Source organism: Dermacentor silvarum, chromosome 1 (assembly GCF_013339745.2).
Source record: "Dermacentor silvarum isolate Dsil-2018 chromosome 1, BIME_Dsil_1.4, whole genome shotgun sequence".
Classification (NCBI taxonomy): Eukaryota; Metazoa; Arthropoda; class Arachnida; order Ixodida; family Ixodidae; genus Dermacentor; species Dermacentor silvarum.
In genome coordinates this window covers 119,641,911-119,666,422 of record NC_051154.1, presented here as the reverse complement: position 1 = coordinate 119,666,422, position 24,512 = coordinate 119,641,911, and the positions used below count along the sequence as shown (strand labels likewise).

Here is a 24,512-nt window from a genome sequence, read left to right as displayed (position 1 = left end):
GGAAGCTACGGTAGCTAGGCTCTTGAGTAGCTAGGCTCGACGCGCATGCGAGGTGACCACTTTGAAATGCCGACGGCTGTAACGCAGATTTAAGGTAGTACTAGATTCTAACGTGCACGCAATTTTTAGACCTGTTTTATCGGAAAAAAAGTGCGCGTTAGATTCGAGTAAATACGGTATTTGTGGCTCGAGGGGAGCGTTTGCCGTCTAGGTTGACTGCCGAACTTCCAGGCAGCCGCACTGTAACCGGTATTTCATGTCCCGCAACTGCACTATAAGCGATACGGGTATACATAGAGTGCTATGGAAAAATTAACGGGATTCTGAAAAGACTGTATTATATCCGGTCCTGCACTATAAGCGGTTACGTTATAAGTGGTCTATACTGTAGTCTGTTTACAAAGTAAATCGACACTGTTGTCTCCTGGTATGTCACGGTGTCCAGAAACCCACTTGATAGTGATTTTGCAGTGCCGTTGTCTGTGAATTGGTGAATCTCGTGGGATATACACAGCGCAGACTGTGCACATTCCGCTAGTGTTTCTGTCGAGTCTGTTGTAAGCACGATAGTTTCACTGCTGTTTACTATTGCAAGTGGGATCGCTTTTATAGTGTCTCAAATGGCTGCTATCTCTGTGGATATAGCAGTGTTGTTTTCAGTTGCTTTCATAAATTTTGGTGCGCTGTATGTCATGATTTATGCCCATGCGCGGTCTTTTGTGAAGTGAGGTGTCGCATTAAATGATTGCACAACCCGTGAAAAGTGCTATCCCCCCTGTCCCCCCTCTTTTTCTCTCCGCCTGCTGTTTCGTGTCTGCAGGATTTTTACTAATTTTAATGTTCACAGGTTGGCAGGTATACATTATATCAGGCAAGGTTCTTGTGTATTGAGCTTTTAATGATTTCATTTGGAAATTGTCTCGAACATTCTTGTTCAGTGCGAGCAAAGAGGCCTTCCAATAGAAAAGTGTAACAAAAGTGTGAGACACCTAATGCTATAGCATGAGGGATCCCTGTAGCAAATATTTGTATATAGTTTTGTGGTCTCCGTTAGAAATTTATTAGTACATGTATGGGGGGGGGGGGGGGGGGGGGAGGCTCGGGCTCTTGTCACTTCTTTTTACTTTTTTTTCTTTCTTCTTTTTCAGATATTTGCCTCCTTGTTGGAGTATCATCAACTGTTTTTATTGTATCGGAGATGAAGAAGTTTTTTGAAAGAAGCATTTCGAGAAGGGTGCGGAAAAAGCAGTTTTTCGGCTCGGATTTTGTTTAAAGTGCTGAGCTTTGACTGCTCTTTTTATAAGCCGACATTAGTCAATGCAGTCTCTGGATCCTTGAATGCCTTTATTTTTATGAATTTTAAGTTGGCTGGCAGTTATTATTTTAAACAGCCCTTATTTTTTATTTATTTATTTTTTTTTCTGTGTCATTGCAGTGCAAAAATGTTGATGCACAAAATCATTCAGATTAGACATGGAAGAGTTGCATAGGGATTGCAGCTCATTCATCGTGAACTATGTAAATAGTTTTTGTAAATAAGTGCGAGTGGGCAAGATATTGTGATGCTGCAGGGTGAAGAGCTGAGGCACTTTGCCTGATCATGAATGGTTTGCACATTCAAAACTAGCCAATGGTTGTGGCAGCATTGTGGACAGGAAACCTGCAAAACTCTGGATTCTTCCTCTCCCGTCCCTTTTATTTGACAAAGGTCCTCAATGTTCCCCTCCCCCAATGCCCCTCCCTCCTCCCCCCCTTTTTTTTCTTCTTATAATTTACTTACATGAATGTGTCAGCGATAAGTATATTCAGACATCTGCAACTTTTCAATCATGCACACGCTTTGCTATTTTAGTGGAGCACAATGATAGTAGTGCCTTGAGAAATGCACAATAGAGAACCAGCTGTATTATGTCCATTCACGCTGCATATTTCTCAAGTGAAAAAAAAAAATTTTTTTTTCTTCTTCTTTACATGCTAAGAGCACATTTAATTTATTACAAATCATGATTCACTTATTCCAATGTTTAAGCTCTTGGCAACAATACAATTTAGTATCCATGCACAAAGCAATAGCTGATGGTGTCAGAATGCAAGAATGTGATGTTCAGTTATTTAGCTGTGAATTTATTTTTCTTTGGAGACTTCTTTCTTGTATTTTTATGTGCAATTCTGTAACGTGTGTAGTCTGCAACTAGCTGTGTTGATAAGGCTTATCCTCGCATCCTATGTTTTAAGGTTACAGCAAGCTCTCACTTATATTCTTGACCCTTGAGTGCCATGCCCAAGTGTGCTATGGAGCACTTCCCTGTATTTACACCTACTCCCTGCTATTCCTGTCTGCATTTGAGCTCGAAGGAAAAATTAAGCGTTGATTGTACAAGGTTTCCAGGAGTTCCTAAAGTTAACATTTTAGAAGTTTCATGTTTGAATGATGAATACAGAGTATCGACACTGCACTTGTGGCTAAAGGGTCCTATTGTGGTACATCAATGCCTCTTTTGGATGCACATTTTGAAGGATAAGAATTTCCAGAAGAAAAAAAAATTTATTTAGATTTGAAGACTCACAATTCTGACTGTGTCAGTTCAGATAGCAAGCTCTCCAAGGACTGTTTGTGTTGAATCTGTTTGAGTCAAACAAGTATATTTGAGCGAGTGGAGCAGGCCGAGTGTGAATTCTTTAGTAAATATTTGTGTCGTATATGTTGCTGGGTAAATCGGTACATTTCTAGAAGCATAGCTGTGCACAAGAAGAAACAATGCATGGAAGCCTGGAACAGGCTGTGCTGAAAACACTCTGCAAAACTTTCACCTCTATATTGGTGAAATGTTCTCTACCGTGCCTACACGCAGCTTTTGGTAGATGGGGCCTGAGTGTGGAATTGTGTACATAGTAGCAAGGCATCAATGGAATTATATTTTTTTGAGCCATTCAGCAGTAAAGACTGTACAATGTACCATGTATCTTGTGATATATGTGTGAAACTTAGTTTAATTGGAAAACTGGGATAGTACATTGATCTTCATTAATTATGACAGTGTCAAATGTTCTTAATTGCATGCAACAAAATTTAATGCAGGTTGCATAGGACAAATTGGATTACTTACACAGTCCATCAGCTTTCTTTGACATTTAGTAAGGTTATACCATCAGACCATGTGTGGAAGGCAGATTTCTGTGGCACACGGTGCTGCAGTGGCAGTCTAGTGCCATTTGCACCAGTGACCTTTTTGCAACTTGCTACTTTAAAAAAAAAATTTAACTTTTTTCTCTTTCTTTCTCCTCGCTCTTGGTTGTCATAAGTGCCTTAAACAGAGAAGAAAATTTCTCAGTGCTCACCTATGTATTCAGAGAAGACATGAATGAACCTGGGTTTTGTGAAAGTTATTTGTACAGCAGTCATTACTGAGGCTTTCACACAGGACATGTAAATTTATTTCATATAAGTAAATGTACAGTTAAAACTTTTCAAGGCACAATTTAATATTACTTCAAGTGACACAGGCCAATTCTCTGTGTCCTGTTGTGGCCCAGTAAAGGAAATTGGCTGTATGGGCTCAAAGCAAACGCTAAATATGCACCTTGACTTTGGTTAGACTTCTTACCACATGGTGTGTCATAATATGATATAAAGAACTTCTTCAAACATAATGGAATCGGAAGGAAATAAAATTTTACGTATTTACCCATAATTTGCGTATAACTCTGGCATTTTTTTTTATAATAATGCATGTTGGCCATTCATCACACAGCATGCAAAAAGTTCATAAATTACAATTCCCCCCCCCCCCCCCCCACACACAATTTGCACGCCTGAAATCAATGTACGAAGAATATCAATGTTTGTTTGCTGTTTATCAGCCTACTGTGATGTTTTCAACGAGAATAACATTCAGGTGGTTCTTTAAGGCAAACATTAATTCATTATCACATATGATACATCATGCAGTTGTGTGCTATTTTGTGGAAGAGCAGGTATTTGTTTCCTCACGACAGAACAAATTTGATGGCAAACAAATGTTTCTATGGGCTATACTATTTCTTAGCGCTATTATTGCAATAAATATGTCAGAAAATGAAAATTCCTACAGTGTTTACGGTAAACATAGAGTGGGGCCTGCTGTGTTTCAATGGCTAATGACAACAGCAGCAACACATAACTCTTGGTAAGAGAAATTAGGTTTTCTTTCAGCTTGCGCCACGTCTGTAAGGAACCCGCCGTGGTTGCTCAGTGGCTATGGTGTTGGGCTGCTGAGCACGAGGTCGCGGGATCGAATCCCGGCCACGGCAGCCGCATTTCGATGGGGGCGAAATGCGAAAATACCTGTGTACTTAGAGTTAGGTGCACGTTAAAGAACCCCAGGTGGTCCAAATTCCCGGAGGAAATAATGTGTGGCTGACACACTACGGCGTGCCTCATAATCAGATCGTGGTTTTGGCACATAAAAACCCTATAATCTAATTTTAATTTTTTAAATTTACGTCTGTAAGGACTGCAAACATAAATATTTACATAAATGAAAAACGCTATAAAAGGTCCAGCCTAGATATAGATGCTATCAATTAGTCAACGGTAACGTAGTCAAATTTGAAAGAAACTTGTACTTGCTGGTGCTGAGAGGATTGCAGTCCATTTTTTACAGCAAAACTTCAATCTCTTTGAATGCTCCCAATATATTTTGCTGGTTTTCTGCTATTCGAATGTATTTTTGTATAGTAAGATGCTCCGGTAACTGCATGGTGTATCGTATATGATATGCAACAACTTTCACTCATCAACTCTCAGCCACACGTTTCTTTAGAAAATTAAGGTTTCTTTGAGCATATCTGACTAAAACAAAGGCTTGTATAACTTTGTCATTAGAAAATATAAATAAAGAAATCAGGGATTAAATAAACCATTTGGCACTTGTGGAGAAAATTTGGTTTAATGGCTAAACTTCGCATGTGCCACATTCAATTTTCTATGTATACGCTAACCGCAATGGTGGTGACATGACTGCTCTAATTCTGCTGACCTTGTGACCATCACATGTTGCATTATGCGAGGTAATGCCCAGGACTGCCACGTTTTTGGTGTGACAGTGCTTGTTACAATGAGCCTTGTAGCTTCTACCATTGACTAGGTTCCTAAAGTTCAGCCATTTGAAGCATAACATAAGACACAAGATGCTGTAACCCCCCCCTTTCGAAGTAAAAGCTATGAGTTGATAAAAGATTGTTAATAAAATCTTTTAATCTGCTTATTCAAGGCACTATGCGGTAGGTAGGTTCCTGTCTCTTCAGTGAAAAAAAAAAACTTGTTCGATCTTGAAATGGAACCTTGGGTCTCCCAGCACAGCAGCCCGGTTCTCTAACCATTAGGCCACGATCACACACATACTTCTCTTGTGCCAACACCAATTAGCTATTTGAGTGTGTGCGACATTGCATAGCACGAGCAAAAGCATGTGTGCACGCACATGCCAGTTTCTATTCGGTCTCAGTCTTACCACTGTCTTTCGCATGCATCTCATCTAATAGCAACAAGCTGCTAACAGTGGAATCATGCCAGTTTCTCTCATTCTTCTCATATAGCAGCCAGCGCTTTGAGACATGTTGTTACCAGTGTTACACTGCACTGCCTTCGGGATTGGCACACATTCCTCAGTCCTTTCTTCATAGTAGTTAACTCTACGTAGACGTTGTGCGACATTGTACCGCCATGGGTATCAACCCAGGTCATTATGGAGCAGGTTGTAACAGATCGTCTGAGTACAAAAAACTCAGTTGTCATACTACTGTCCTCGCCGTCTTCTTACTGCTGTCATCACACACATGCTCGTGTCACATAAACAATTTCTTGCCTTACACAAACTTGTTGGTCCATCAGGTAATGCTTTGCAGAACCCCAAACGAGGCTGGATAGCCAGCTGCATGCAGAATGCTTTGCATTACATTGATTCCCACAGCTTGTGGGATCTGCATAATTCTGTTCTCCTTTTTTGGCATTTTTCTACAGATTAACTAAAGTTAAAGATTTTTTCAAAGTTTCATTATTTGCAACCTAACTCATTTTATTTTTTGTTGACTGATTGTACTTGGCCAGTCATTACCACACTGTGATATCATGGAAGGTGGCACTGCCACCAACTTTTTCCATTTTGTCACATCTGGCCTAACCACTGTTATTAAAGCGGCCTCTGTGCTACTTGAGAAATGTGCCCTATCTAGTTTACCAATTTTTTTCTACTGTTAGCATTCCTTTGAAGAAGATGTTGCGTTGTCCTGGTTATGGTCATGATATGCCGAGAGTGCATGCATTTATTTATATATATATATATATATATATTGGAAGAACTTTTATTCTTTTAGTTTTCATATTCATTAGTTACTATCCTATATATGTGATCAACAGTTGTCAGACTGTCAGATCTCTGAGGCCAACATTTTGACAAGGGGACTTGTCTTTATCAGGGCCCTGACGAAGACAAGTCCTTTTGTCGAAGCGTTGGCTCCAGCCCTTATCCCTTGTTCAACCACTGTTGGTCACTTGAAGACCTTCCTGTGAACCTCTGTATGAACTGTTGTCCTAAAATTTGTGTGGATAAAGTTTGTGTTTAGCGTAGGCATGTATAGCGGCCACCCACAATTATTACGTTCAGAAAAATTATGTTTGTCTCGTTTTGTCTTGCACTATGTTTATAATGTTGCAGGCATGCATGAATTGCCGACTCCAAATCATTATGGGGTTAAGTAAGCCAAATTTTCGCAAGGCCCGGGAAGTGTGAACCAAAACAGTACGGGAATTTAGCTTTCTTGTAGAGGCTACACCCTGCGAACTTTTTGTCCCCAGTAGGACACCATACCATGTTGCACACCAGCCAAACTGATTCTAAGAATTATGTTTCAATACATTCTTTGCCAGATAGTAATGTGCCACACATTTGTTACAGTTTACTGGTTTGACTTCGACGACAGTTAAGCAAGTTTCAAAACGTCAGTCAAATTTATAAAAAAAATTATTTGCCTTCAGAGCAGACTTCTATAGTGAACTTTTTAATGGACACCTGGAAGGAGCTTTCTTCATGCCAAGAATTTCTCATAATTAATACAGTGGTACTTAGATGTACATTTTTCTTCTGTCAGTTTTCTTTGTAATGCCGTTTCATGCCCTTTGTCTGTTTTCATGCTTTTGCCTTATTTCTCTCCATATCATTTAGCTGTAATCATAGCTGTAATCATAAAGTGAACCTTGGGCCAAAGTCATAATTGTGTTCTAGTCCTACTCGTTCTTTAGTTATTGGCTCAAGCAGTACCAACTGTGATTGTCTTTGTGGTTGAGCAAAATACAAAAGATGGCACAAAATTGCAATGAAAAAAGCTTTCACCTTAAATGCAGCCCTGAATGCAGTTATACCTTAATTCTTTATTCTGCTTCCAATTCTGAAAGATCTCATGTCACTGGGATAATTGAATGGAACGAAAATTGTTACGCGTGTTCAAAATACTGTTACATAGTGCTTCGAAAGCATTCCATTGATGACTCGCATGATCCTTGGCCTGCACACTGTAGCACAAAGCTTATAGTTCCTCAGTTTTCGTATTACTTTTGTTAGACAATTGCCTAAAACTGTCGACAATACGGTTTTTTAAATGGTGGAAACAAAATTAGCAGACGATGTAGGTTCTGCATAAGAAAGTACCCAAGCAAGACTGGGCATATGCACTCTCACTAACCTTGTTTTTGCTGTATCACAATACCCACTATCCTCTAATGCTGCAAATGGCTTTGAAGAGAGGAGAATGTGGTGAATAGACGTAGGTAGCATGCAAAGATGCATGTGCTGTTGTGTAGTATCTTTCTTTGCATAAATGCTTTCTCAGACCCTTGGAAGTTGCAGGAACTGCTACGGAGCCTTGTGAAATACCAAACACAATAACTACTATGGACGTTATCAAATGTCCTACCATGAGCCTATATCTATTACAAGTCCTTGCTCTATCTGAATCTGGCTATAGCAAAGTGATTTGTCATCCTTGTTAAATTTGTTACAACTTGGTCACACAGCATATGCCATTATCTTGCAGTTGAGAGTTTTTACATTGCAGTGTAACACATTTCATTTTACACTGGTAATGTATGTGCTAAGCTCGTTTTCTAGACAGACAAAAAGCCAACTATGCGCGGTAAACATTATTTCGTTTTAGTATTACTTTTTTTAGGTGCGCACTGTAGACTGCAAGTTCCCTTGCTAATGAACTTCTGAGTATTCATACAAGTATTGGCTACTGGGCTTGTTCTTTGTTGTCATTCTCTTGTCCTTTTTATTTAGTTTTGTTCAGCTTCCAGCTTTTTACCTAGCCACATTATACAAGAAGTGCAGTGTTCTTGAAATGCTCCTTTTGTAGTGGTGATGGGAGTTCTAAATACATGTGCTCCCAGTAAGTGAGAGCTTGCTGTTTATGTATAGAGCAAGAGTGTATTCAAGATGACAGGCATAAAGTTTTATACCAGGTGTTTATTTTAATGCGTAACACTTCTAAAAGAAACTGTTATCTTGGCCCTGCCATTTTTGCAAATATGCAAAAGGCTAGCAACAAGAAACTTTTCAATGATCATTTTGCTAAGTACCTAATACATGGTAATTAACTTTTTAATTACTAACCTTAGAGGACACATATTGTAATTGCGAAATTGAAGCCGAGGAGTAGTGAAGTCATGTCTGCTTAGCAGAAAACTAGTACCACTTTCGTGATATCTGTCACCAAATTCTGCTAAAATATACCTCGGTGTTTCAGTTAAGATTGTCCCAGAATGGTAGAGGCACATCGTATGGAAACGTCAACTAGAGTACCAGCATATTTCGTAGTACATTTTAAGGTCTTGTATATCAAAAGTGGTGCTCGTCGCATAAAAAAAATACACCTGTTATAATCCACCTTTCATATGGAAGTCTGGATTCTACTAGCTCTTGGTTGCACAGTTGCTGCACTACTGACCATAAAGAAATAGTGTATTTGATTTCTTTTCCTGTGTAGTTATTTTTGCAGATAGCATTTAGGACGAAATGAATTATTCTACTTCTGTGCTTAAATTTTTTAGTCTTAAATTTTATCGAAATTTTTCACTTTGTCCTACAATAATCAAATTTGCCTATGTTTGGCTGGTTCAGGCAAAATAACGCCGTTTTGTCAAACAAACATGAAATTCACCACGCTTTTTTTATGATAGCAGAACGTTTATCATGGCACAAAATCATTTCTTGCTCATCTAAAAAATCGAGTTTGTGAAATCAATTTCATTTGTATTAAATTTTCATTTGGGGAAATATTGTTTATGTTTGCATAGGAGGAGAATGAAGTGCTCACATACTAATCTCAGCTTTTTCTTTTTTTTGAGGGGGGGGGGGGGGGGAGAGTTTACTGCACTGCTTTGGTGACACACAATGCAAGAAAGAATGAAGATATACAGCTCCAAACTGTGAATCCTTTACTAGCATGTGTACGTCAGATATACAGTAGAACCTCGTTGATACGTTTTGGAAGAAAACGTACTAACTGGGTAAACGTACGATCTGAAGTAACTCAAAAATTTGACAGACTCGCTGTAGACACATGTAATGCGAACCGATGCGCGAATCGTTGCAGCACGAGAGGCCGACGCGCGTTGAGCTGGTGGGGCTCAGAAGGTGCGAGACGCGTTTTGTTTTCCCTATTGCGTTGTGTTTTAAGACTGTGACGGAGCCCGAAACGAAATCGAATTGGTGGGCGACGCCGGATGCCGCCGGAAGGAAACGGCGGCGCGTTTGGGTTATCGCCTACTAAAAGTGTGCAGTGCGCTTCCGACGGCACTACGCCCCACGCGCTGTGAAACAGGTGAATATGCTTATCTCATTATGGTTGGCGGCGATAGCTGTGAATGCGGCGTGCGAGGACACGGGAGGAGATTCGCTGGTAGAAACTGAGCGCGCGCCGGCGTTTTCATGTGAGACGGGCGGGCATGTATTGCGAGCAAGTTGATGCGGCGGGCGGCTACTGTTCTCGATCGCGCGCCTCCCGCCATTTTCTTGTTTACATGGACTCTAGTGGTCGGAAAACGTATATGATCGCAATCTGCAGCAGGAAACCGCGGCATGTTTGGGTTATCGCTGATTAAAATTTTGCGTGCAGTATTCTTCCAGCGGCACCATGCGCTGTGAAACATATAGCAAAGATGCCTATCACAATAGGATTGGCGGCGATAGCTGTGAATGCGGCTTGCGATGACCTGGCAGGTGATTTGTTGGAACCGGAATAAGAAACCGAGTGTACGCCGGGGTTTTCACGCGAGACGTGCAGGCGAGTGGTGTGAAGCTGCCGTGGCGGGCGGCTACTGTTCTCGATCGCGGGCGCTTCGCGCATTTTCTTGTTTACATTGGATCTAGTTGGAAAACGTATAATGCGATCGCAGTTTGGCGATGTACTGAACGCTGGTGCTGAAAGATCGTGTTGTCCGGGAACGTATGAACCGGTAAAAAAAGCGTAGCTCTTTGAATCATTTTTTGTGTTCTCGATCGCGAATGTTGGCACCAAGTAATCTATTGTGATCGAGAGGGACAAATTTATCGAGAGCAATGCGGGATTGTATCAACGAGGTTCTATTGTATACAGCATGAAAGAATGGGCTGAAAAACCATCAAACATAATAAAGGTAATTCTTAGTGGTTCTGCATTGTCACAGGTGGCAATTTCCAGCTATTATCCACATATAAATATAAAAGCAGGTACATGAATGCCATTGTTTGTGTGTTCACATCATTTCCGAGTACATTCCTTAGTATTAATTGCTGTCATTGAGCCAAGGTTTGAATTTCGCTAAACATCTGTTCAGGTCAGCGGCATAAAAAGTATGCCGGTAAATTTTCTAAAGTCTCGAGCATACCTGCAGCACGTGTGCCTGCATATGTGCTCACATGTGTGCTCACACGTGCGTGTGTGTGTGTGTGTAGTCCAATATAAATGCGCCTATCTTCCTTACAATTCCCGTCAAGCGAAAAATATTTAATATATGTCGTTATTGACGCACTCTGCAATTTTATTTGTACGACTTATGGCGCAATTGCTCTTGCCAAGTGCTGGGTACTAGGAACAACTGTCTTCTTCCCCATGGAAGCATGCAGATACATTAATTATGTGTGTAGGAAATCTTGTGTATAAGATACCATTCACTTAACAAGATATCATGCATAGTTGACTGCTGTGCATATAACAGCAGCACAAATAACTGATTTCTGTAGAACAGAGACTGCTCAAAACTGTCTCTGTACTGCCTTTGATGTCAATTCGCCATGCAGCAAGAAGGGTGACAGAAGTTGGGTGGGGTGGGGGACTATATTGTAAAAAATGTCACGTGGGCCATTGGCTCTGATATGAGAGAATGCCAGAGAGAAATTTCACTTACGAGCACTGGTCGAGGCAGTGGGAGAGAGCCTTTGCTATAAGGATGATGCCTTGCCTCCTCACATGATGGCCTTGCTATATTTCATTTGCTTCTATTTCTCCTACTACTCAACACTTTCCACATGGCACTATAAACTTTTAATGTATGACTAAAGTTTCTGACAGGGCTTGGTGAGTGCCCTTTTAAGGTAAGAAATGCACTACACTGTTACTGGCATAGTTAAAAGCAGTTTTGAAATTTATGAGCAGTAGCAGGAAACTGCCATGTGTGCTGGAGCAAGACCATTACTGATGATTTTGCTGTACCCATTGGTTTTATGCTTGCATGGCTCTGTGTCTTCCGTTATTGTGTTGCATTTCATGTCACCAAAGCACTGTAGTAAATCTAATATGTACCAACTAGCACCTGCTGAATCCTCCTTAATTTCAGTGCATGTTATAGGACCTCTCGTCGTTGAAGTTGATTCGAATTGCACCACTACAGCATCCCTCGTAGCCCAAATTTTGGATGTTAATCTTGATCAAGTAATTATTAGCAAAATGCCATAGCGTAGCATCAATGCGCTGCATAAACATTGTTGCCCTTGCCTAGTACAATCTGTGCACCTTGTATTTCTGTTTTGTCCCTGCTTTTCCCTATCCTTGCCTTTATGGGAGCTCTTTGCCTCATTCTTGGTCAAGGCATTAGAGGCTTGCAGGCCCACTACATGGTTAAAAAAAAAAAGACATCATATTTTTAAGGCTACTTCTTGGAAGTGTTCACACGTGGTCTTGAAATTCCTTGTCAGGGCTAGATAGCACTTTACCGACGGGCCATTACAGTGCTACTATGTTTAATTAATTATTAAGGTCATATTTAACAAAACTGGCATAGAGCAGTAGCAGGTTTTCATGCCACATGTATATGAGAAATATTTTTGCTCAATGGTGGCAACAAAGATTTCACTGTGGCCCTCTTGCCACTGTGTGCTGTGTCACTGTGCCACTTTATGGTAAAAAATTGTACACACAGACAATTTGCCCAAATTTCTGTCCTGCAAATGTGCTGTTCTTCTTTTCCTGGATTAAAAAAATATGCTGTATATTGTAGTGTGTTTAAACATTTAATTGGCCGTGCATGCCATAAATGCATGCAGCAGGAAAAGGTTGCTGCAGTAATTTCTTGGATGCAGCACATAATACTGGTTTATTGTGGCCGTGTTATTAAGGATGAAAATGAAATGGCACGAAAACAGGACAGAGAACAGACACACACCAAGAGCTGTTTCTGTCATTGCATTGTCTTTGCCACCTCTCCTTTTCATCTGTACTTGCCTACCAACAATTCACATGAACTCTATTTTGCAATGCCCTTAGCCTTGTACCAATAATTCCTGAAAGGTGTGATTTTGTTGTGCAACCAGCATATCTGGTTTCCTAGGATTTATTTAGGTGCGCACAATTCGGTGAACTTTGGTTATACAGCAGTGATTTACAGCAAACACCATCACAACCAAATTTTTGTGCCATCAAAGCAGATGTGATAGTGCACCCTTGAAGCTTTTTCGAGGAACTATAGCACCATACAGAATTTTCAGATGCTGCCTTTACAGTGTGATTTGTGATTACGCCATAAAATGTTGCAATACATTTTTACTGCTGTGTATAGAGTAGCGTTGTTCTGCACAGAAGCCTTGCCTTGAACTGCTGTGAAGGGACTTAGCATGTGCCACATTGTAGTTTGTGTGGTGGCCAAACTAAACCGATCTTCTGCTTGCTGGTTGCTGCCCAAACTCTAGTATGTTGCAACCGTGTTTGCATAAAAAAGGAAATACTTATTTCTACCCAGCATATATGCTCAGCTATGCTGCACGTGCAGGTTGTTGAAAAAAAAATTGGTTATCTAGCATTGTGTCAGAAAAAAGTGTTTTGGCTTTATCGTGCACTGAATCTCGCATCATGCCTGCAATTTTTTACATTGTCATTAAAATAATTTATGCAAAATATCTGTGTCTAAATGCTGACTGAATGTGCTTTGTACATGGCTATTTCAGGATAACTGTCACATTGACTAGGCATCCACACTTGAAAAGTGACTTAACGTGCCTTTTTGATCTTCACAACCATGCTGAGGTTAGTTTGAGCCTACATTGAGAAACATGAGAATGGATAGATTTTTTTGTGTGCTAACAGATTTCTGGTCTACATTTCGTTTGTTTCATGCTCCCTGAATGAATGAACAACGGTAACGTGATTCGGTACCCTTTCAGTCCAGCACTAGATGTGTCCAGCCATTCTACACTTGCACATTGCACTGCATGTGAGGATATGTGCATCTCGACACTGCTTGAAAGATGTGGTGCATTTGCACTTCAAGCTTTGAGATCTAGAGCACTGCACACATGTGGAAGACAGCCATAGGTCAGTACTATATGTAGGCAGCCCCTGGAGGCTAGAAGCTAGGATCAGAAGCACAGGGCACAATACATGGAGCACATTATAATAGTGCAGACATATTCATATCCAGTGTGTGTCACGAGTTCCAGTCTCTTCATAGTGAAGCATAACTGCGAGTCGGCCTAGTTGGAACAGATTCATTTTCTTAAATTTTTGTGCGCAAACAAACAGGGATGAAGAAAAAGGAGACACAAGGACGAGCGCTCATCGTCCTTGTGTCTCCTTTTTCTTCGTCCCTGTTTGCGCACAAAAATTTAAGAAAATGAATCTTCATAGTGTATGCATTTTTAAAGGGACTCTTAGCAGCAACACTAACTTCCAACTTTTGATTCCTTAGAAAATGAAAGTTTAACTTACCTTTCTTACTACCGAAACTCCAGCACCAGCATGTCGGTGCATCATCACGGATTTCAAAGTATTCTCTCGTATTTGGGCTGTTTTCGTGCAGCAAAGTTCTTAAAACCTGTAAGGTTGAATTTTGGGTTTTGTGAGGGTGCAATGTTCTTTATGGATATAAAGTTAATTACACCCCTGTTGATGCTGCCAAAATTTATTACATCACAGCGAGTTGGTGTGGGAACTTCAGGGTGGCAGTATTAGCAGTTTCATTTATGCAGCATCTTTTCCACCTTACTAAGCCTCTTCTCATGGTGACACTGGCCATCTTGATATTGCATAAGTGTAACTTATTAGTGCTAATCTAATATTTTTTTTAGTATCACTTTAATCTGCTTAAGGCAGCCGCCACAGTATAAGCAAGTGTTCATGCATTTGATTCTGCAGACAGCAGTTATGAGCCCCAAAGTTGTTAATACATTTAGCAGGGCTTGGTAAGGATACCTTGAAAATGTAGCATGATACAAGATACTCGGGCAAATTAATATATTACTAAGGCATATTGCATGCGATACAATACTTGTTACTGTTATACAGAGTGTTTCAGAAAGTGGACTCTTTAAATGGAGTTCTTTAAAAATAGGGAACATGCAATAATTACAAAATTTCCTTGGGTTTGCTTTATATCGGAGGTATAAATTTTAAAATTACATGGTAGTAATTACATGGTAGTAACATAATTAATTACATGGTAGTAACAGTCGTTTTCAGACATACAAAAAGGTGGTCCACATACCTGTAGCATAATGAATTCTGGCCAGTTTTATCCAGAAAACAAACTAATTTGCTGAAGAGCACAACTGTCATGCTCATGAGTGATGTGACTGTTATTACCTCCCCAGCAGGCAAGCTTGAAGCTAACGCCCTTAACAAGCTGCAAACTGATATCATGATTGCCCAACGGTGAAACATAGTCTTCTTACTCATGGGCATCTGCTAACAGCGTGACAGTTGCACTTTTAGGCAGTTCAGTTTGTTTTCTGGGTGAAATTGGCAAGAACTCGTGGTGCTGCAGAAATAAGCGTTGTCAACTTTTTGCATATCAGGAAACGGCTATGAATGCTACAGATGACTGGTTAAAAGGTTAGTCTAATTTAAATAGTCTAATTACTACATTAGGTCATATTAATATGCATGCTTCTGTAGTAAAAGCAATCTGAAATAAATTTTTATTATCGCATCAACACGTTTTACGAAACACCCACATGTGTCTCAAGATATTTCTATACATATTTACGTTCCCCTTATTTCTCCATTGTACCTGCTGTAAGTTTACAATAGAATAGGATTAAATTCTCAACTGCCGCCAACAGACCTGATTCGTTTCCAATTTGGTGTTAGCACGTTAGCAATTTTTTCCCCAACTTCTAGCTTAAATCTGCAGGAAGTTACAATGAAGGTTAAGTAATATTTAAGAACTGATTTCTGGAATTGGAGATGCTTCTTTTGAAGTCAATGTCAGCTGTGGCAGGCAGCAGAAGATTGCCGAGACATAATATGCTTAAGTAAGTGCTTAATTAACTTCTAAACTATTACTTATAGGTAATTGGGTAATTGAAGCAGGCTGTCCATACGTGCCACATCAACTTTTAAATCTGAAAAAGGCAATTGCACTCGGCGCTTTAGCACAACGAAGTGCGGCTCTCTGGGCGTGTGAAGCCAAAACCCAGAGTCTAAAGAGCGCACATAGCTGCCCCCTTGAGCACATGTCACTGGGATATGTCACTCAGCACTGGGGATACAGCCTGCGGTATTCCTCGCCAATTCCATACAGTGTGAAAGCTATGGGTCGCATCAGGTAACTAGAAAGGAATCTAATGTTTGTCTCTGATTGCCCCCTACGCAACAGCGACTAAAAGAAAGCTTCACGAACGACCATAGAGCACAGTGGGCGAGCCCTCCTTTCTTCTCGGAAACACGCAGCCGGTTTTTGTTACCAAATGGCTGACACAAGCCCTGGCTTTTGCTGCACAGCATGTGGTTGCTTGGCTGGACACTGGGCAGCTACAGTGTCTGGAAATGCAGCGCTATCATTTGCACAGTGATGGTAACTAATAATAATAACAATAATAAACAGATGTCACACAGAACCAGTCAGACCCAAAGAACATGAAGAAAGCTGTGGGGCACTGGCTTCTCACCACTCGGGTGATATATTCCAGTGATGTTGGCACATCAGGGCCGCTATTTTGTAGCGATGCCTTTAAAGTAATAATGCCTTTTCGCGCTTATCGCGCTTTATAACGTCATTGTCACCTCAGTCATCCTCTGACATCTGTAACAGCTATTCTTAAATATGAAATTATTTTTTCGAAAACACTGTATTATTGCCATTCTGCGACTGTCTATGGAGTCAACAGTACTTTCATAAGATCAATGCAGGTACGCTGCACAATTGGCAGTTTTTCCAAGCTGTATTAATTGGTAGGATGCATTGCGCTGCGGGCTGACCCCCCTAAGGCACGGAATCTCTTTTGCGCGTTTAGATAGGAAACGACAGCGCTTCCCCAAGTTTGCTTATATAGTTCCGTAAACACAAAGTTAAGATTAGGTTATGTGTTGAATTGGTTGGCATATGCTCCAAGGACATAACAGGTGGCAGTAAACGAGCCTGAACGAATGGCAGGAAAATGCACCAGCATTATATAGCATGGCTACTGTCATTATAGCAATTATTAACTAATAGTGCAAGCTGGGAAAAGGACAACGCATAAGGAGGAACGTGAAATTCAGGCATGGACTAGCAACTTTTTTCGTGTTCTTTCTTGCATGTTGTCCTTTTCCTGGCTTGCACAATTAGTTTAAATTGTCAAAATAAGCCAACTACACCCTCAATAATATTTGACAGTGCGAATTTAGACATAGGACGGCGAAAGAGGCTACAAACCCCTCAATGATGTTTGACAGCGTGAATTTAGACAAAGGACGACGAAAGAGGCGACAAACGGAGAAAAGAGCTCGTCTCCGTTTGTCACCTCTTTTGTCATCCTTTGTCTAAATTTTCGCTGTCACACACCATAGATCAACACCAACTAGCCCGTTCGCATACCTTACTACCTCCTCAAGACGTCCTACTTTACTGTCATTAGCCGTGTGGAAATTTTCAAAAGAGAGGCATGGAAATGATTCAGCAATCTCGCAGGTTTTCACGTTTGGCAACTCCACTCACCTTAAGGTGTGGTTCAATTAGTTCTGATGAGAGCATTAAGTCACTGCAGCAACTTTAGATAGGCAGCCACGTTTTGGTCTCATATTTACTGTGAAACACACTTTCACTATCATGTCTCGAAACCAGTGAACCAGGGCCACAGGCTACTAAATATTCAGTTTAAAGTGATTTAACACGTCATGTTGCTTTCAAACTTAACTGAGTTCTATTTTAGCGAAATTTACTCCAGTATTCTAGAACACTCCACTTCGGCTCGCCAAAGTGGATGGCAGCGCCACCTGTCGACAGAAGTGGTCACTGCGCTTACTTGACAGGGAAATGTGGCTCTAGTGTCTATGGGAGCTGCAAGCAGGGCAGTTCTCTCTTAATCCGCAGCGATGGCCTAGCAGTAGAGCATCCGCCTCGTATGCGGGAGGTACCGAGTTCAAATCCCGGTGCCGCCGGGAACCCACCGGTTTTTCTAATGGGTAGAGATGTCCCCTGGCCTGGTGCTCGGCTGTCGTGGGGGTCCACATCTCGAAAGAGGGCCCAATAGAGATTTCTGCTCTTGTCTCTGGGCGCCTCTTGTCCAACCACAGACGGCCTTGTAGACGAGCATCCGCCGCGGCTGTGGGAGGCAAGTGCTGCCGCCGGGTGCCTACCGGTTAAATAGGTACAAGCGCGCTCCCGGCCTGGTGCTCGGCCATTATGGGACCTCAACGCTTGGAAAGGGGTGTTTGACCTCAACTCGAAGGCGCCCCCACCTCAATAGGTGCTTGGGGCGCCACATGGGAAATGACCGCCAAGGGAGCGGCCCAGACAATGTTTCACACATCACACACTCTCTCATAATCTTGAGTGCCCTGGTACTTGTGAAAAACTTCTGAAAGAGCACCAGTGCCACCTGAAGTACTGCCGGAAATTCCTGGGCAATGCTAAGGGGCTCCCTCACAATCTGCAGAAACTTGCACGCAGCAGAACATTGCAGGCACCATGTCGCAATCAATACTATGGTGTACAAGGTAAATCGTACGGATAATCGTCAAATGTTTACCAGTACCCAATACAAGTATCACCTGTTCACCCATATGCAGAGCAGCCATTGCATCATTCCTAGAAAAAGCTTGGCTCAAAAGCACATGATCATTAGTTCGATACCAGGTGTACCTGCTTGCCTGTCCATTTCCATCACGATGTGCTGTGTCCAAGCCAAACCATACTGAATAAACACGATTGGCTAATTTCTTAGCTCATATGCCAGAGTTGGCTTGCTCACAACAATCGCTGTGCATTTTACCAGAAAAATCACGGTCTTGCAGGTATATCTTGAATTCGTGTTAGAAGGTTGCTCACATAAGACATCAGTGGCTGCCTTTTGGAACTCGAGCAGTTAGCTAGCTGTCCCACACCTTTTCTGCTGGTAGCAGTTATCATTTGAGCAGGAAGGGGACTTGGTGAATGGCATGTGTGAACAACCTGTGAATGGTATGTGCAGTACAAAAAAACAAAACAAAAAAAAACAGGAAGTGTGCATTTTGTTTACGCAAGAGTAGCAAAGATAATGAAGAGATCTGGCTTCATAGGAGAGCTAGGTCAATAAATTCCTGGAAGTAAGGCTCATTCATGGCAGCCATTGAAGGCAGCTGAAACCCAGTGAAGTTCCTCAATTGACATTGCTTCAGTCACAGCCGAGCGCCCGCCTCGGCTGCGAGAGGAGTGTGGGTTCGATTCCCACTGCCGATTCCGAGGCGGATGCTCTGGTGCTAGGCCACTGCTGCGGTATGCCCCATAAGTCACTCTGCTAAGTACTAGTGCCAATCTTTGGTTTTCGGCGGCCACTTTCCACTGTATGCAATATAAGGCAGCAGCCTTTCGTAGTTCATATGTCCAAGAACATTGCATCACTTCTGTACTGTGCCGGAAAGCAGACATAAATATGAGGTACTGAGTCTGGTTATGTTCAATATGTAATGCTATAGCCTAGGAAGAGAATGACAATTTGTGATTGCCAATCAGCCTCTAGAACCTGTGCAAGAGTACATTTACTCGTGTAACAGCCACAAGTTTTTCTTTTTTCATAAATTCAGACCCCTAGTTTCATGGATGTAGCCCATACAAGAGAAAATTTATTTGTACTTTGAAAAACTGATGTGCCTGCTACAATGTGCAATGACATTGGGAAGGTTAATTTTAGTATGTTTGCTACCCCATTCATCATAGCTGGAGTCTGGTTCACTGAAAACACTAGTATTACAAGATGCCAACAGGCCCAAGTGTATCAGTGTTACAGAACTTTCAGTAGATGTGCATACACCACCTCTTTTGTTGCTTTCCATTTGTCAAAGCATGTTATATGCATACATTACAGGCTTTCCAAAGACAATTATCAAATATTCTGCTAGCAGCCGACTTGAAGGGGAAAGAACTCTTTCTACAGAATTCCTGATCAGGAAGCAAATACTACTAGCTAGTGTTTCTATTGGTATTGCACGCACCTTGGCTGCAGCGAGCCTGCAACCTCAAGAAACTTCCGGTCCCATATTTTCAAGTTGGCTGCACATAAGAGACGCCCCTTAAGACAAAAACTACAATAGAATATGTGCGCTTCTGCTTTGCCACATTGCCTTTCTTGCCTGCTTTATTTCAGTGAGAACAACCGGAGGCTTTGTGAGGTGTCTGTTTGTAAATGGCAAAATAGCCATAAAGTAGTGGAGTGCCTAACACAGCATTGCATAGGAGTGGCTTGCAACTCTACCCATTTGTTTGTACACCACGTAATGTAAGCTGTATTTCTTGAGAAAATGGACCTTTGCTCTGCTGCCTGTGTCACAATGCTCTATGCTGTCAAAATGGCCATGATCACAATTGTGCTAAACGTGCACGGAGCACGTGGACAGTTCTACCCAGAACACAGCTCACGCAATGCTGCATGGCATCTGAACTGGATCCAGTCTGCAACACGATTGCACGATTGCAGGCTAGAAATATGCATGCACAACAGAGGAACGATTCATGTCAATAAAGGACATCTGAACTCCAATGGTACAAAACTTTTATTTGTGTGAAAAAAAAAAAGTGGGGGGTGGGAAAGGGAAAGTAATGAATATATACATCTCACAACGAGAATGGAGCTAACATCTGCCTTTACTGCCTTGGTGGTGGTCTCATGCCAGGAGGAGGAGGGCCTGCAAGTGAATTTTGATACCATAACTGACTTGGCATGAATGGGTGCGTGACCAGTGAAATGAAGTATATATAGATACTTCAATGAACTGTTCAATTTAAGTGCACACATGCAGCTTACCTGACATAACACCACACATCTCTCTAGCAGCATTTAATGGTAGCAGACTGCACTATTTTCACTGTTCAGGAATCGCACAAAAGATTTCAGAATGTTTAAGGATCCTGAAGGCCAAAAATCGAGCAGGAAGAAGCTAGCTTTACACACCTGCTTTACCCGATCAATGTTCAGGTTTTTATCAGCTAGATTTTTTTTTTCCACAGCCACTACCTTTATTTTTATGCCACTGCCTTTATTTTTGCCTTCAGTATCTTCACAAAAAATATCTGCAGACAAGCATTTTCTCGAGTTTGCCATTCTCTCTCTGTGTCTTCTGCAGTCTTTTACTTCTGTGTGTCTTAGTTCTAATGCACTGTGGTTCACTTGTCATGCAAGACTAAGTAGCCAAAATTTCTATCTTAGTGATATATCTTCCAACATCTAAAGCAAAGACGCGTTGCTACATAAGTCAGCATTTCATACATTTTTGTGATCCCCTAAGTATTCACTGCATCACTTGCCTGTCGCACCACAAGCTCTCTTTCCTTCATTACTAGGGGTGTGCGAGTATCGAATCAAGAAAAAAGAATGAATATTGAATTGAATATCAGAATTTTTTTACACACTTTTATGCTTGCAAATTTTGTGGGGGAAACAGGTCGGCCACAGCTGTCGCAGTGCTTCCAGGGGTGTGGGTCCCTTGCAGCGTTTGTTTAACCCCTTTCGGCGATCTTCCCACGTGGTCCGTCTGAAACACTATCCCCGTCAGCGCTCCATGCAGGTGGTGCGTCGTACATGAGGCGTTCCGCGGTCGTCGCTCGGTATTGACGCGTTCATAGTGGCGGAAGGAAATGCCAGACATTGCTGTTATAACAGCATCGTCGGTCGTGACACGCCATCGCCCACGTTTCCCAGAGACGAGAAGGTGCGCAAGCTTTGGATACCTGCCTATCAGAGAGCTTTAGCTTGTCCGGTAATCGGGTAAACGCGGGCATTGGGGCGGAACCGTAAACGTGAGCGGCCTCGATGGTGCTGCCACCTGGTGGCGCAGGGCTCAAACAGACAAAAATAGCTAATATTACTGTAACCAAGTGCATTCTACTTCGCTGCTGGTGTAAATCTTCGGCAGCAACACGTTACGCCACTGCCGAAAATTTACACCAGGAAATGACCAATAATTCTTGCATAAGTGTCTGGTGTAGAGCGAAATCTTCGCGCTATGGTTCGCGAAAACCTGACCGGCATTTCCACGGCCGCCTGCTCTTCTTCGTTGCTTGACGCAGAAGGCTCATAACCTTAAGCGGTAACATTTCTTGCCAAGCCAGAATGGTCCTCGTCTTCAGACTTCTGCTCATGGCTGGTAGATGCACCAGAACTCGAATCCATGCTCGTGATGGCGGCGTCGGCGTGCTTCAAATGACCGCGGCCGGCCGGCTATCCGACGAGGGTGTTGTGACGTCACGCCTTCCAACTCCCGTGGGTCGGGCGGCGAGGCGTGCGCTCACAAAAATGCCAAAAATAAAGCCATCAGCTCAAAAATGAGCTAAGTGACTACTTCTTTTCGGTGTAATCACACACTGAGGATTAATTTTCAGCATTTCCGTAAAATATTCAGATTTTGTGTCTGTATCCCTTTAATAAGAATCTTGTTAGCTATCAGTAACTTAGATACCTAGGAACAAAGATGTATAGTGTGCTCTACTCTTATTAAAGAGCCCCTCACCAGGCCACATAGCAAATTTTGGTTATACGCTGGAAGTTGTTGCATGCCCTCTCGGTAGCTTTCATCTGCAAGAGTTTTTCAAAATGGTTCATTAATAGCAGAGATAAAATATTTCAGTGCCGCGAACCCATGATTTCAGGAGGCGAGCATTACCACCAACATTGACACTCTCCACTTGCCCCCACCTTGCCTTCGCAAGCGAAATTCCTTCCCTGCGTTTTCCCATACCAGAGCTGGAGGATCGCGTGATGCATATGCCAGAGGACCTGCCTTATTTGTTTTTTTTTTCCCCCTCAATTTTACTGTGCTACGCACTTCCGCTGATGGTCTTGTGCGCAAGCTGTTGCCTTTGTCTCGTTTCGCGTAGCACGCTGTGCAAGAGAACACCTGACTAGCGGTATACCAGTGCTACACGAACACTGAGGCAGACACAAGCGGATCACAGAGCATGACAATGCACTGGAACACAGTAAAAAATGACAGTTTCGCTCTCTGCGCATGCAACTCCACGACGTGGGAATAACCAGACGAAACGGAAGTACATCTCTCTTCTTAAGACTTGAAGTAAAACAAAGACATGCAGACATTAAGTTTCTATGTTCATTTCTCAAAACTTAATTTGTTTACTGAAGCAACAGATTAAACAAATAACTCATGTTCCCTTGAATAATTCTCGAAGTCACGTGTCACTATGACTGACGCCACAGCGCTGCCATGTACGTCGACTCTCTGGCTGGGATTGTGGCGCCAACAAGGAAAGGGGAAATGGTGGTTTGAAATTTAAGCTCTTCTCGTAGCGCGTAGCGGCGTAATACAGTAAAACCTCGATAATTCGAACTCGGTTAATTCGAAGAATTTGAGCGGTCCCGTCATTTTCGAAGCAAATTCTACCGGATAATTTGAATGGGCCACGCGGCTCCATTCGGATAATTCGAAGTGTCCGGCTGGCAGCAACGTGCGGCAGTTAGGTTAGGGCGCTCCGTACAGTCGCCAACCGATTTTCTGAGCTCGTGAGGACTGAAACTTAGTCTTGAAAAACTCGTTCGGCCGAAAAAAAAAAATAGGTATTAGGTCCCTTAGTGCAGCTTAAAAAAAATCTTTAATAATGCCCTGCCTCATACAACGCTTGGAGGGGATCGACTTGCTTGGATTTGCGCAGCAGTGATGTCTCTGTTTACAGTCGACACGAACGTCACCGCGTTGGCGATCTCAACCAATGGAGTTCGCCATGGAAATCGAAGAAACGAGCTTCGCACCGCTTTTTAGCTCTCGCGAAGGCACAGGAGGTAGCGCCGATCACCGAGACATGGGTCTCTGAGACACCTGCTCAGTGTACATGCCACATTCAAAATAGCAACCGAAAAAAAAAAATTTACTAACTGAATTAACAAGCGTGGTGTCAGCGCGCACAAGCAAACATGAATAGATCACACTCGATGACCGCAGATAACCACCGTCAAAACGCTGGCGCGAACGAGCGCGGCCGCCACAGCGAGCGAAGGTTCGTGCGGTCTATCGCTTCAACGGAAACGGAGCGGCGAAAGCACAGCGCATACAAAGGTCAGAGCTGTCTGGAGATCGCTTTCAAGATACGGTGCGTGCGACAACCCGCACTGGCGCTAAGGTACGCAGTTAGCAGAGCAGAAGTCGACCCCCCCCTCCCTCCCGCGCTGCCTTCCCGGGAAAAGCTTTCCTCCTTTCGCGTGGGAGATTGCGTCGCCAGTTCCCCTTGCGCCCTATTGCAAGATATACGCATTTGGTGCCGCAGCACAGTGTCGCCCTCCCTCCCTCCTATACCCCCACGGCCTTTGGTGCGACGGAGGAAGTTGCGTTTGCGCTCTACCGTGCGTTCGCTCTCCGTGAAAGCGTGCGCCCCCCGCACGCTTTCACTCAAACATACGACGCACGGCGACGATTTTATCGCCCTTGGACTTTACACGGAACCTCGCGATGGTGACGCTGATGGCAGAAATCCGCTTGAAGTGTCCATATAATTGCTATTGCAATAAAAAAAAAATCCAGCAACAAATGGTTATGACGATAGTGCTGACCGCATAAACTAGAAAGAAAAAAGAAAAAGTGAAGTACTCGGGGAGCGTTTTGTC

At 42.4% G+C, this 24,512-nt stretch overlaps 2 protein-coding genes across 6 annotated transcripts in view; one reads left to right on the top strand and one right to left on the bottom strand.

The window, feature by feature from the left end:
* The window catches only part of LOC119435922 (calcium-transporting ATPase type 2C member 1-like), a 185,102-nt gene extending 164,805 nt beyond the window's left edge, over nt 1–20,297 (top strand). For 2 of the 5 annotated variants that reach the window (XM_037702620.2, XM_037702621.2), the window contains exon 24: nt 1,149–13,405. In XM_037702620.2, the coding sequence (XP_037558548.1) occupies nt 1,149–1,273 (125 nt within the window). In that variant the 3' untranslated portion in view covers nt 1,274–13,405. Of the gene's footprint in view, nt 1–1,148; nt 13,406–13,454; nt 13,977–19,769 lie in introns of those variants that run through there. The other 3 variants (XR_007465291.1, XR_007465292.1, XM_049660885.1) reach the window with 3 other exon arrangements.
* Nucleotides 20,298–20,436: 139 nt separating this feature from the next.
* LOC119435921 (small nuclear ribonucleoprotein-associated protein B) overlaps nt 20,437–24,512 on the bottom strand; it is a 34,603-nt gene continuing 30,527 nt past the window's right edge. The window contains exon 5 of the mRNA XM_037702617.2: nt 20,437–20,586. Coding sequence (XP_037558545.1) covers nt 20,546–20,586 — 41 coding nt within the window. The 3' untranslated portion in view covers nt 20,437–20,545. The remainder of the gene's footprint in view (nt 20,587–24,512) is intronic.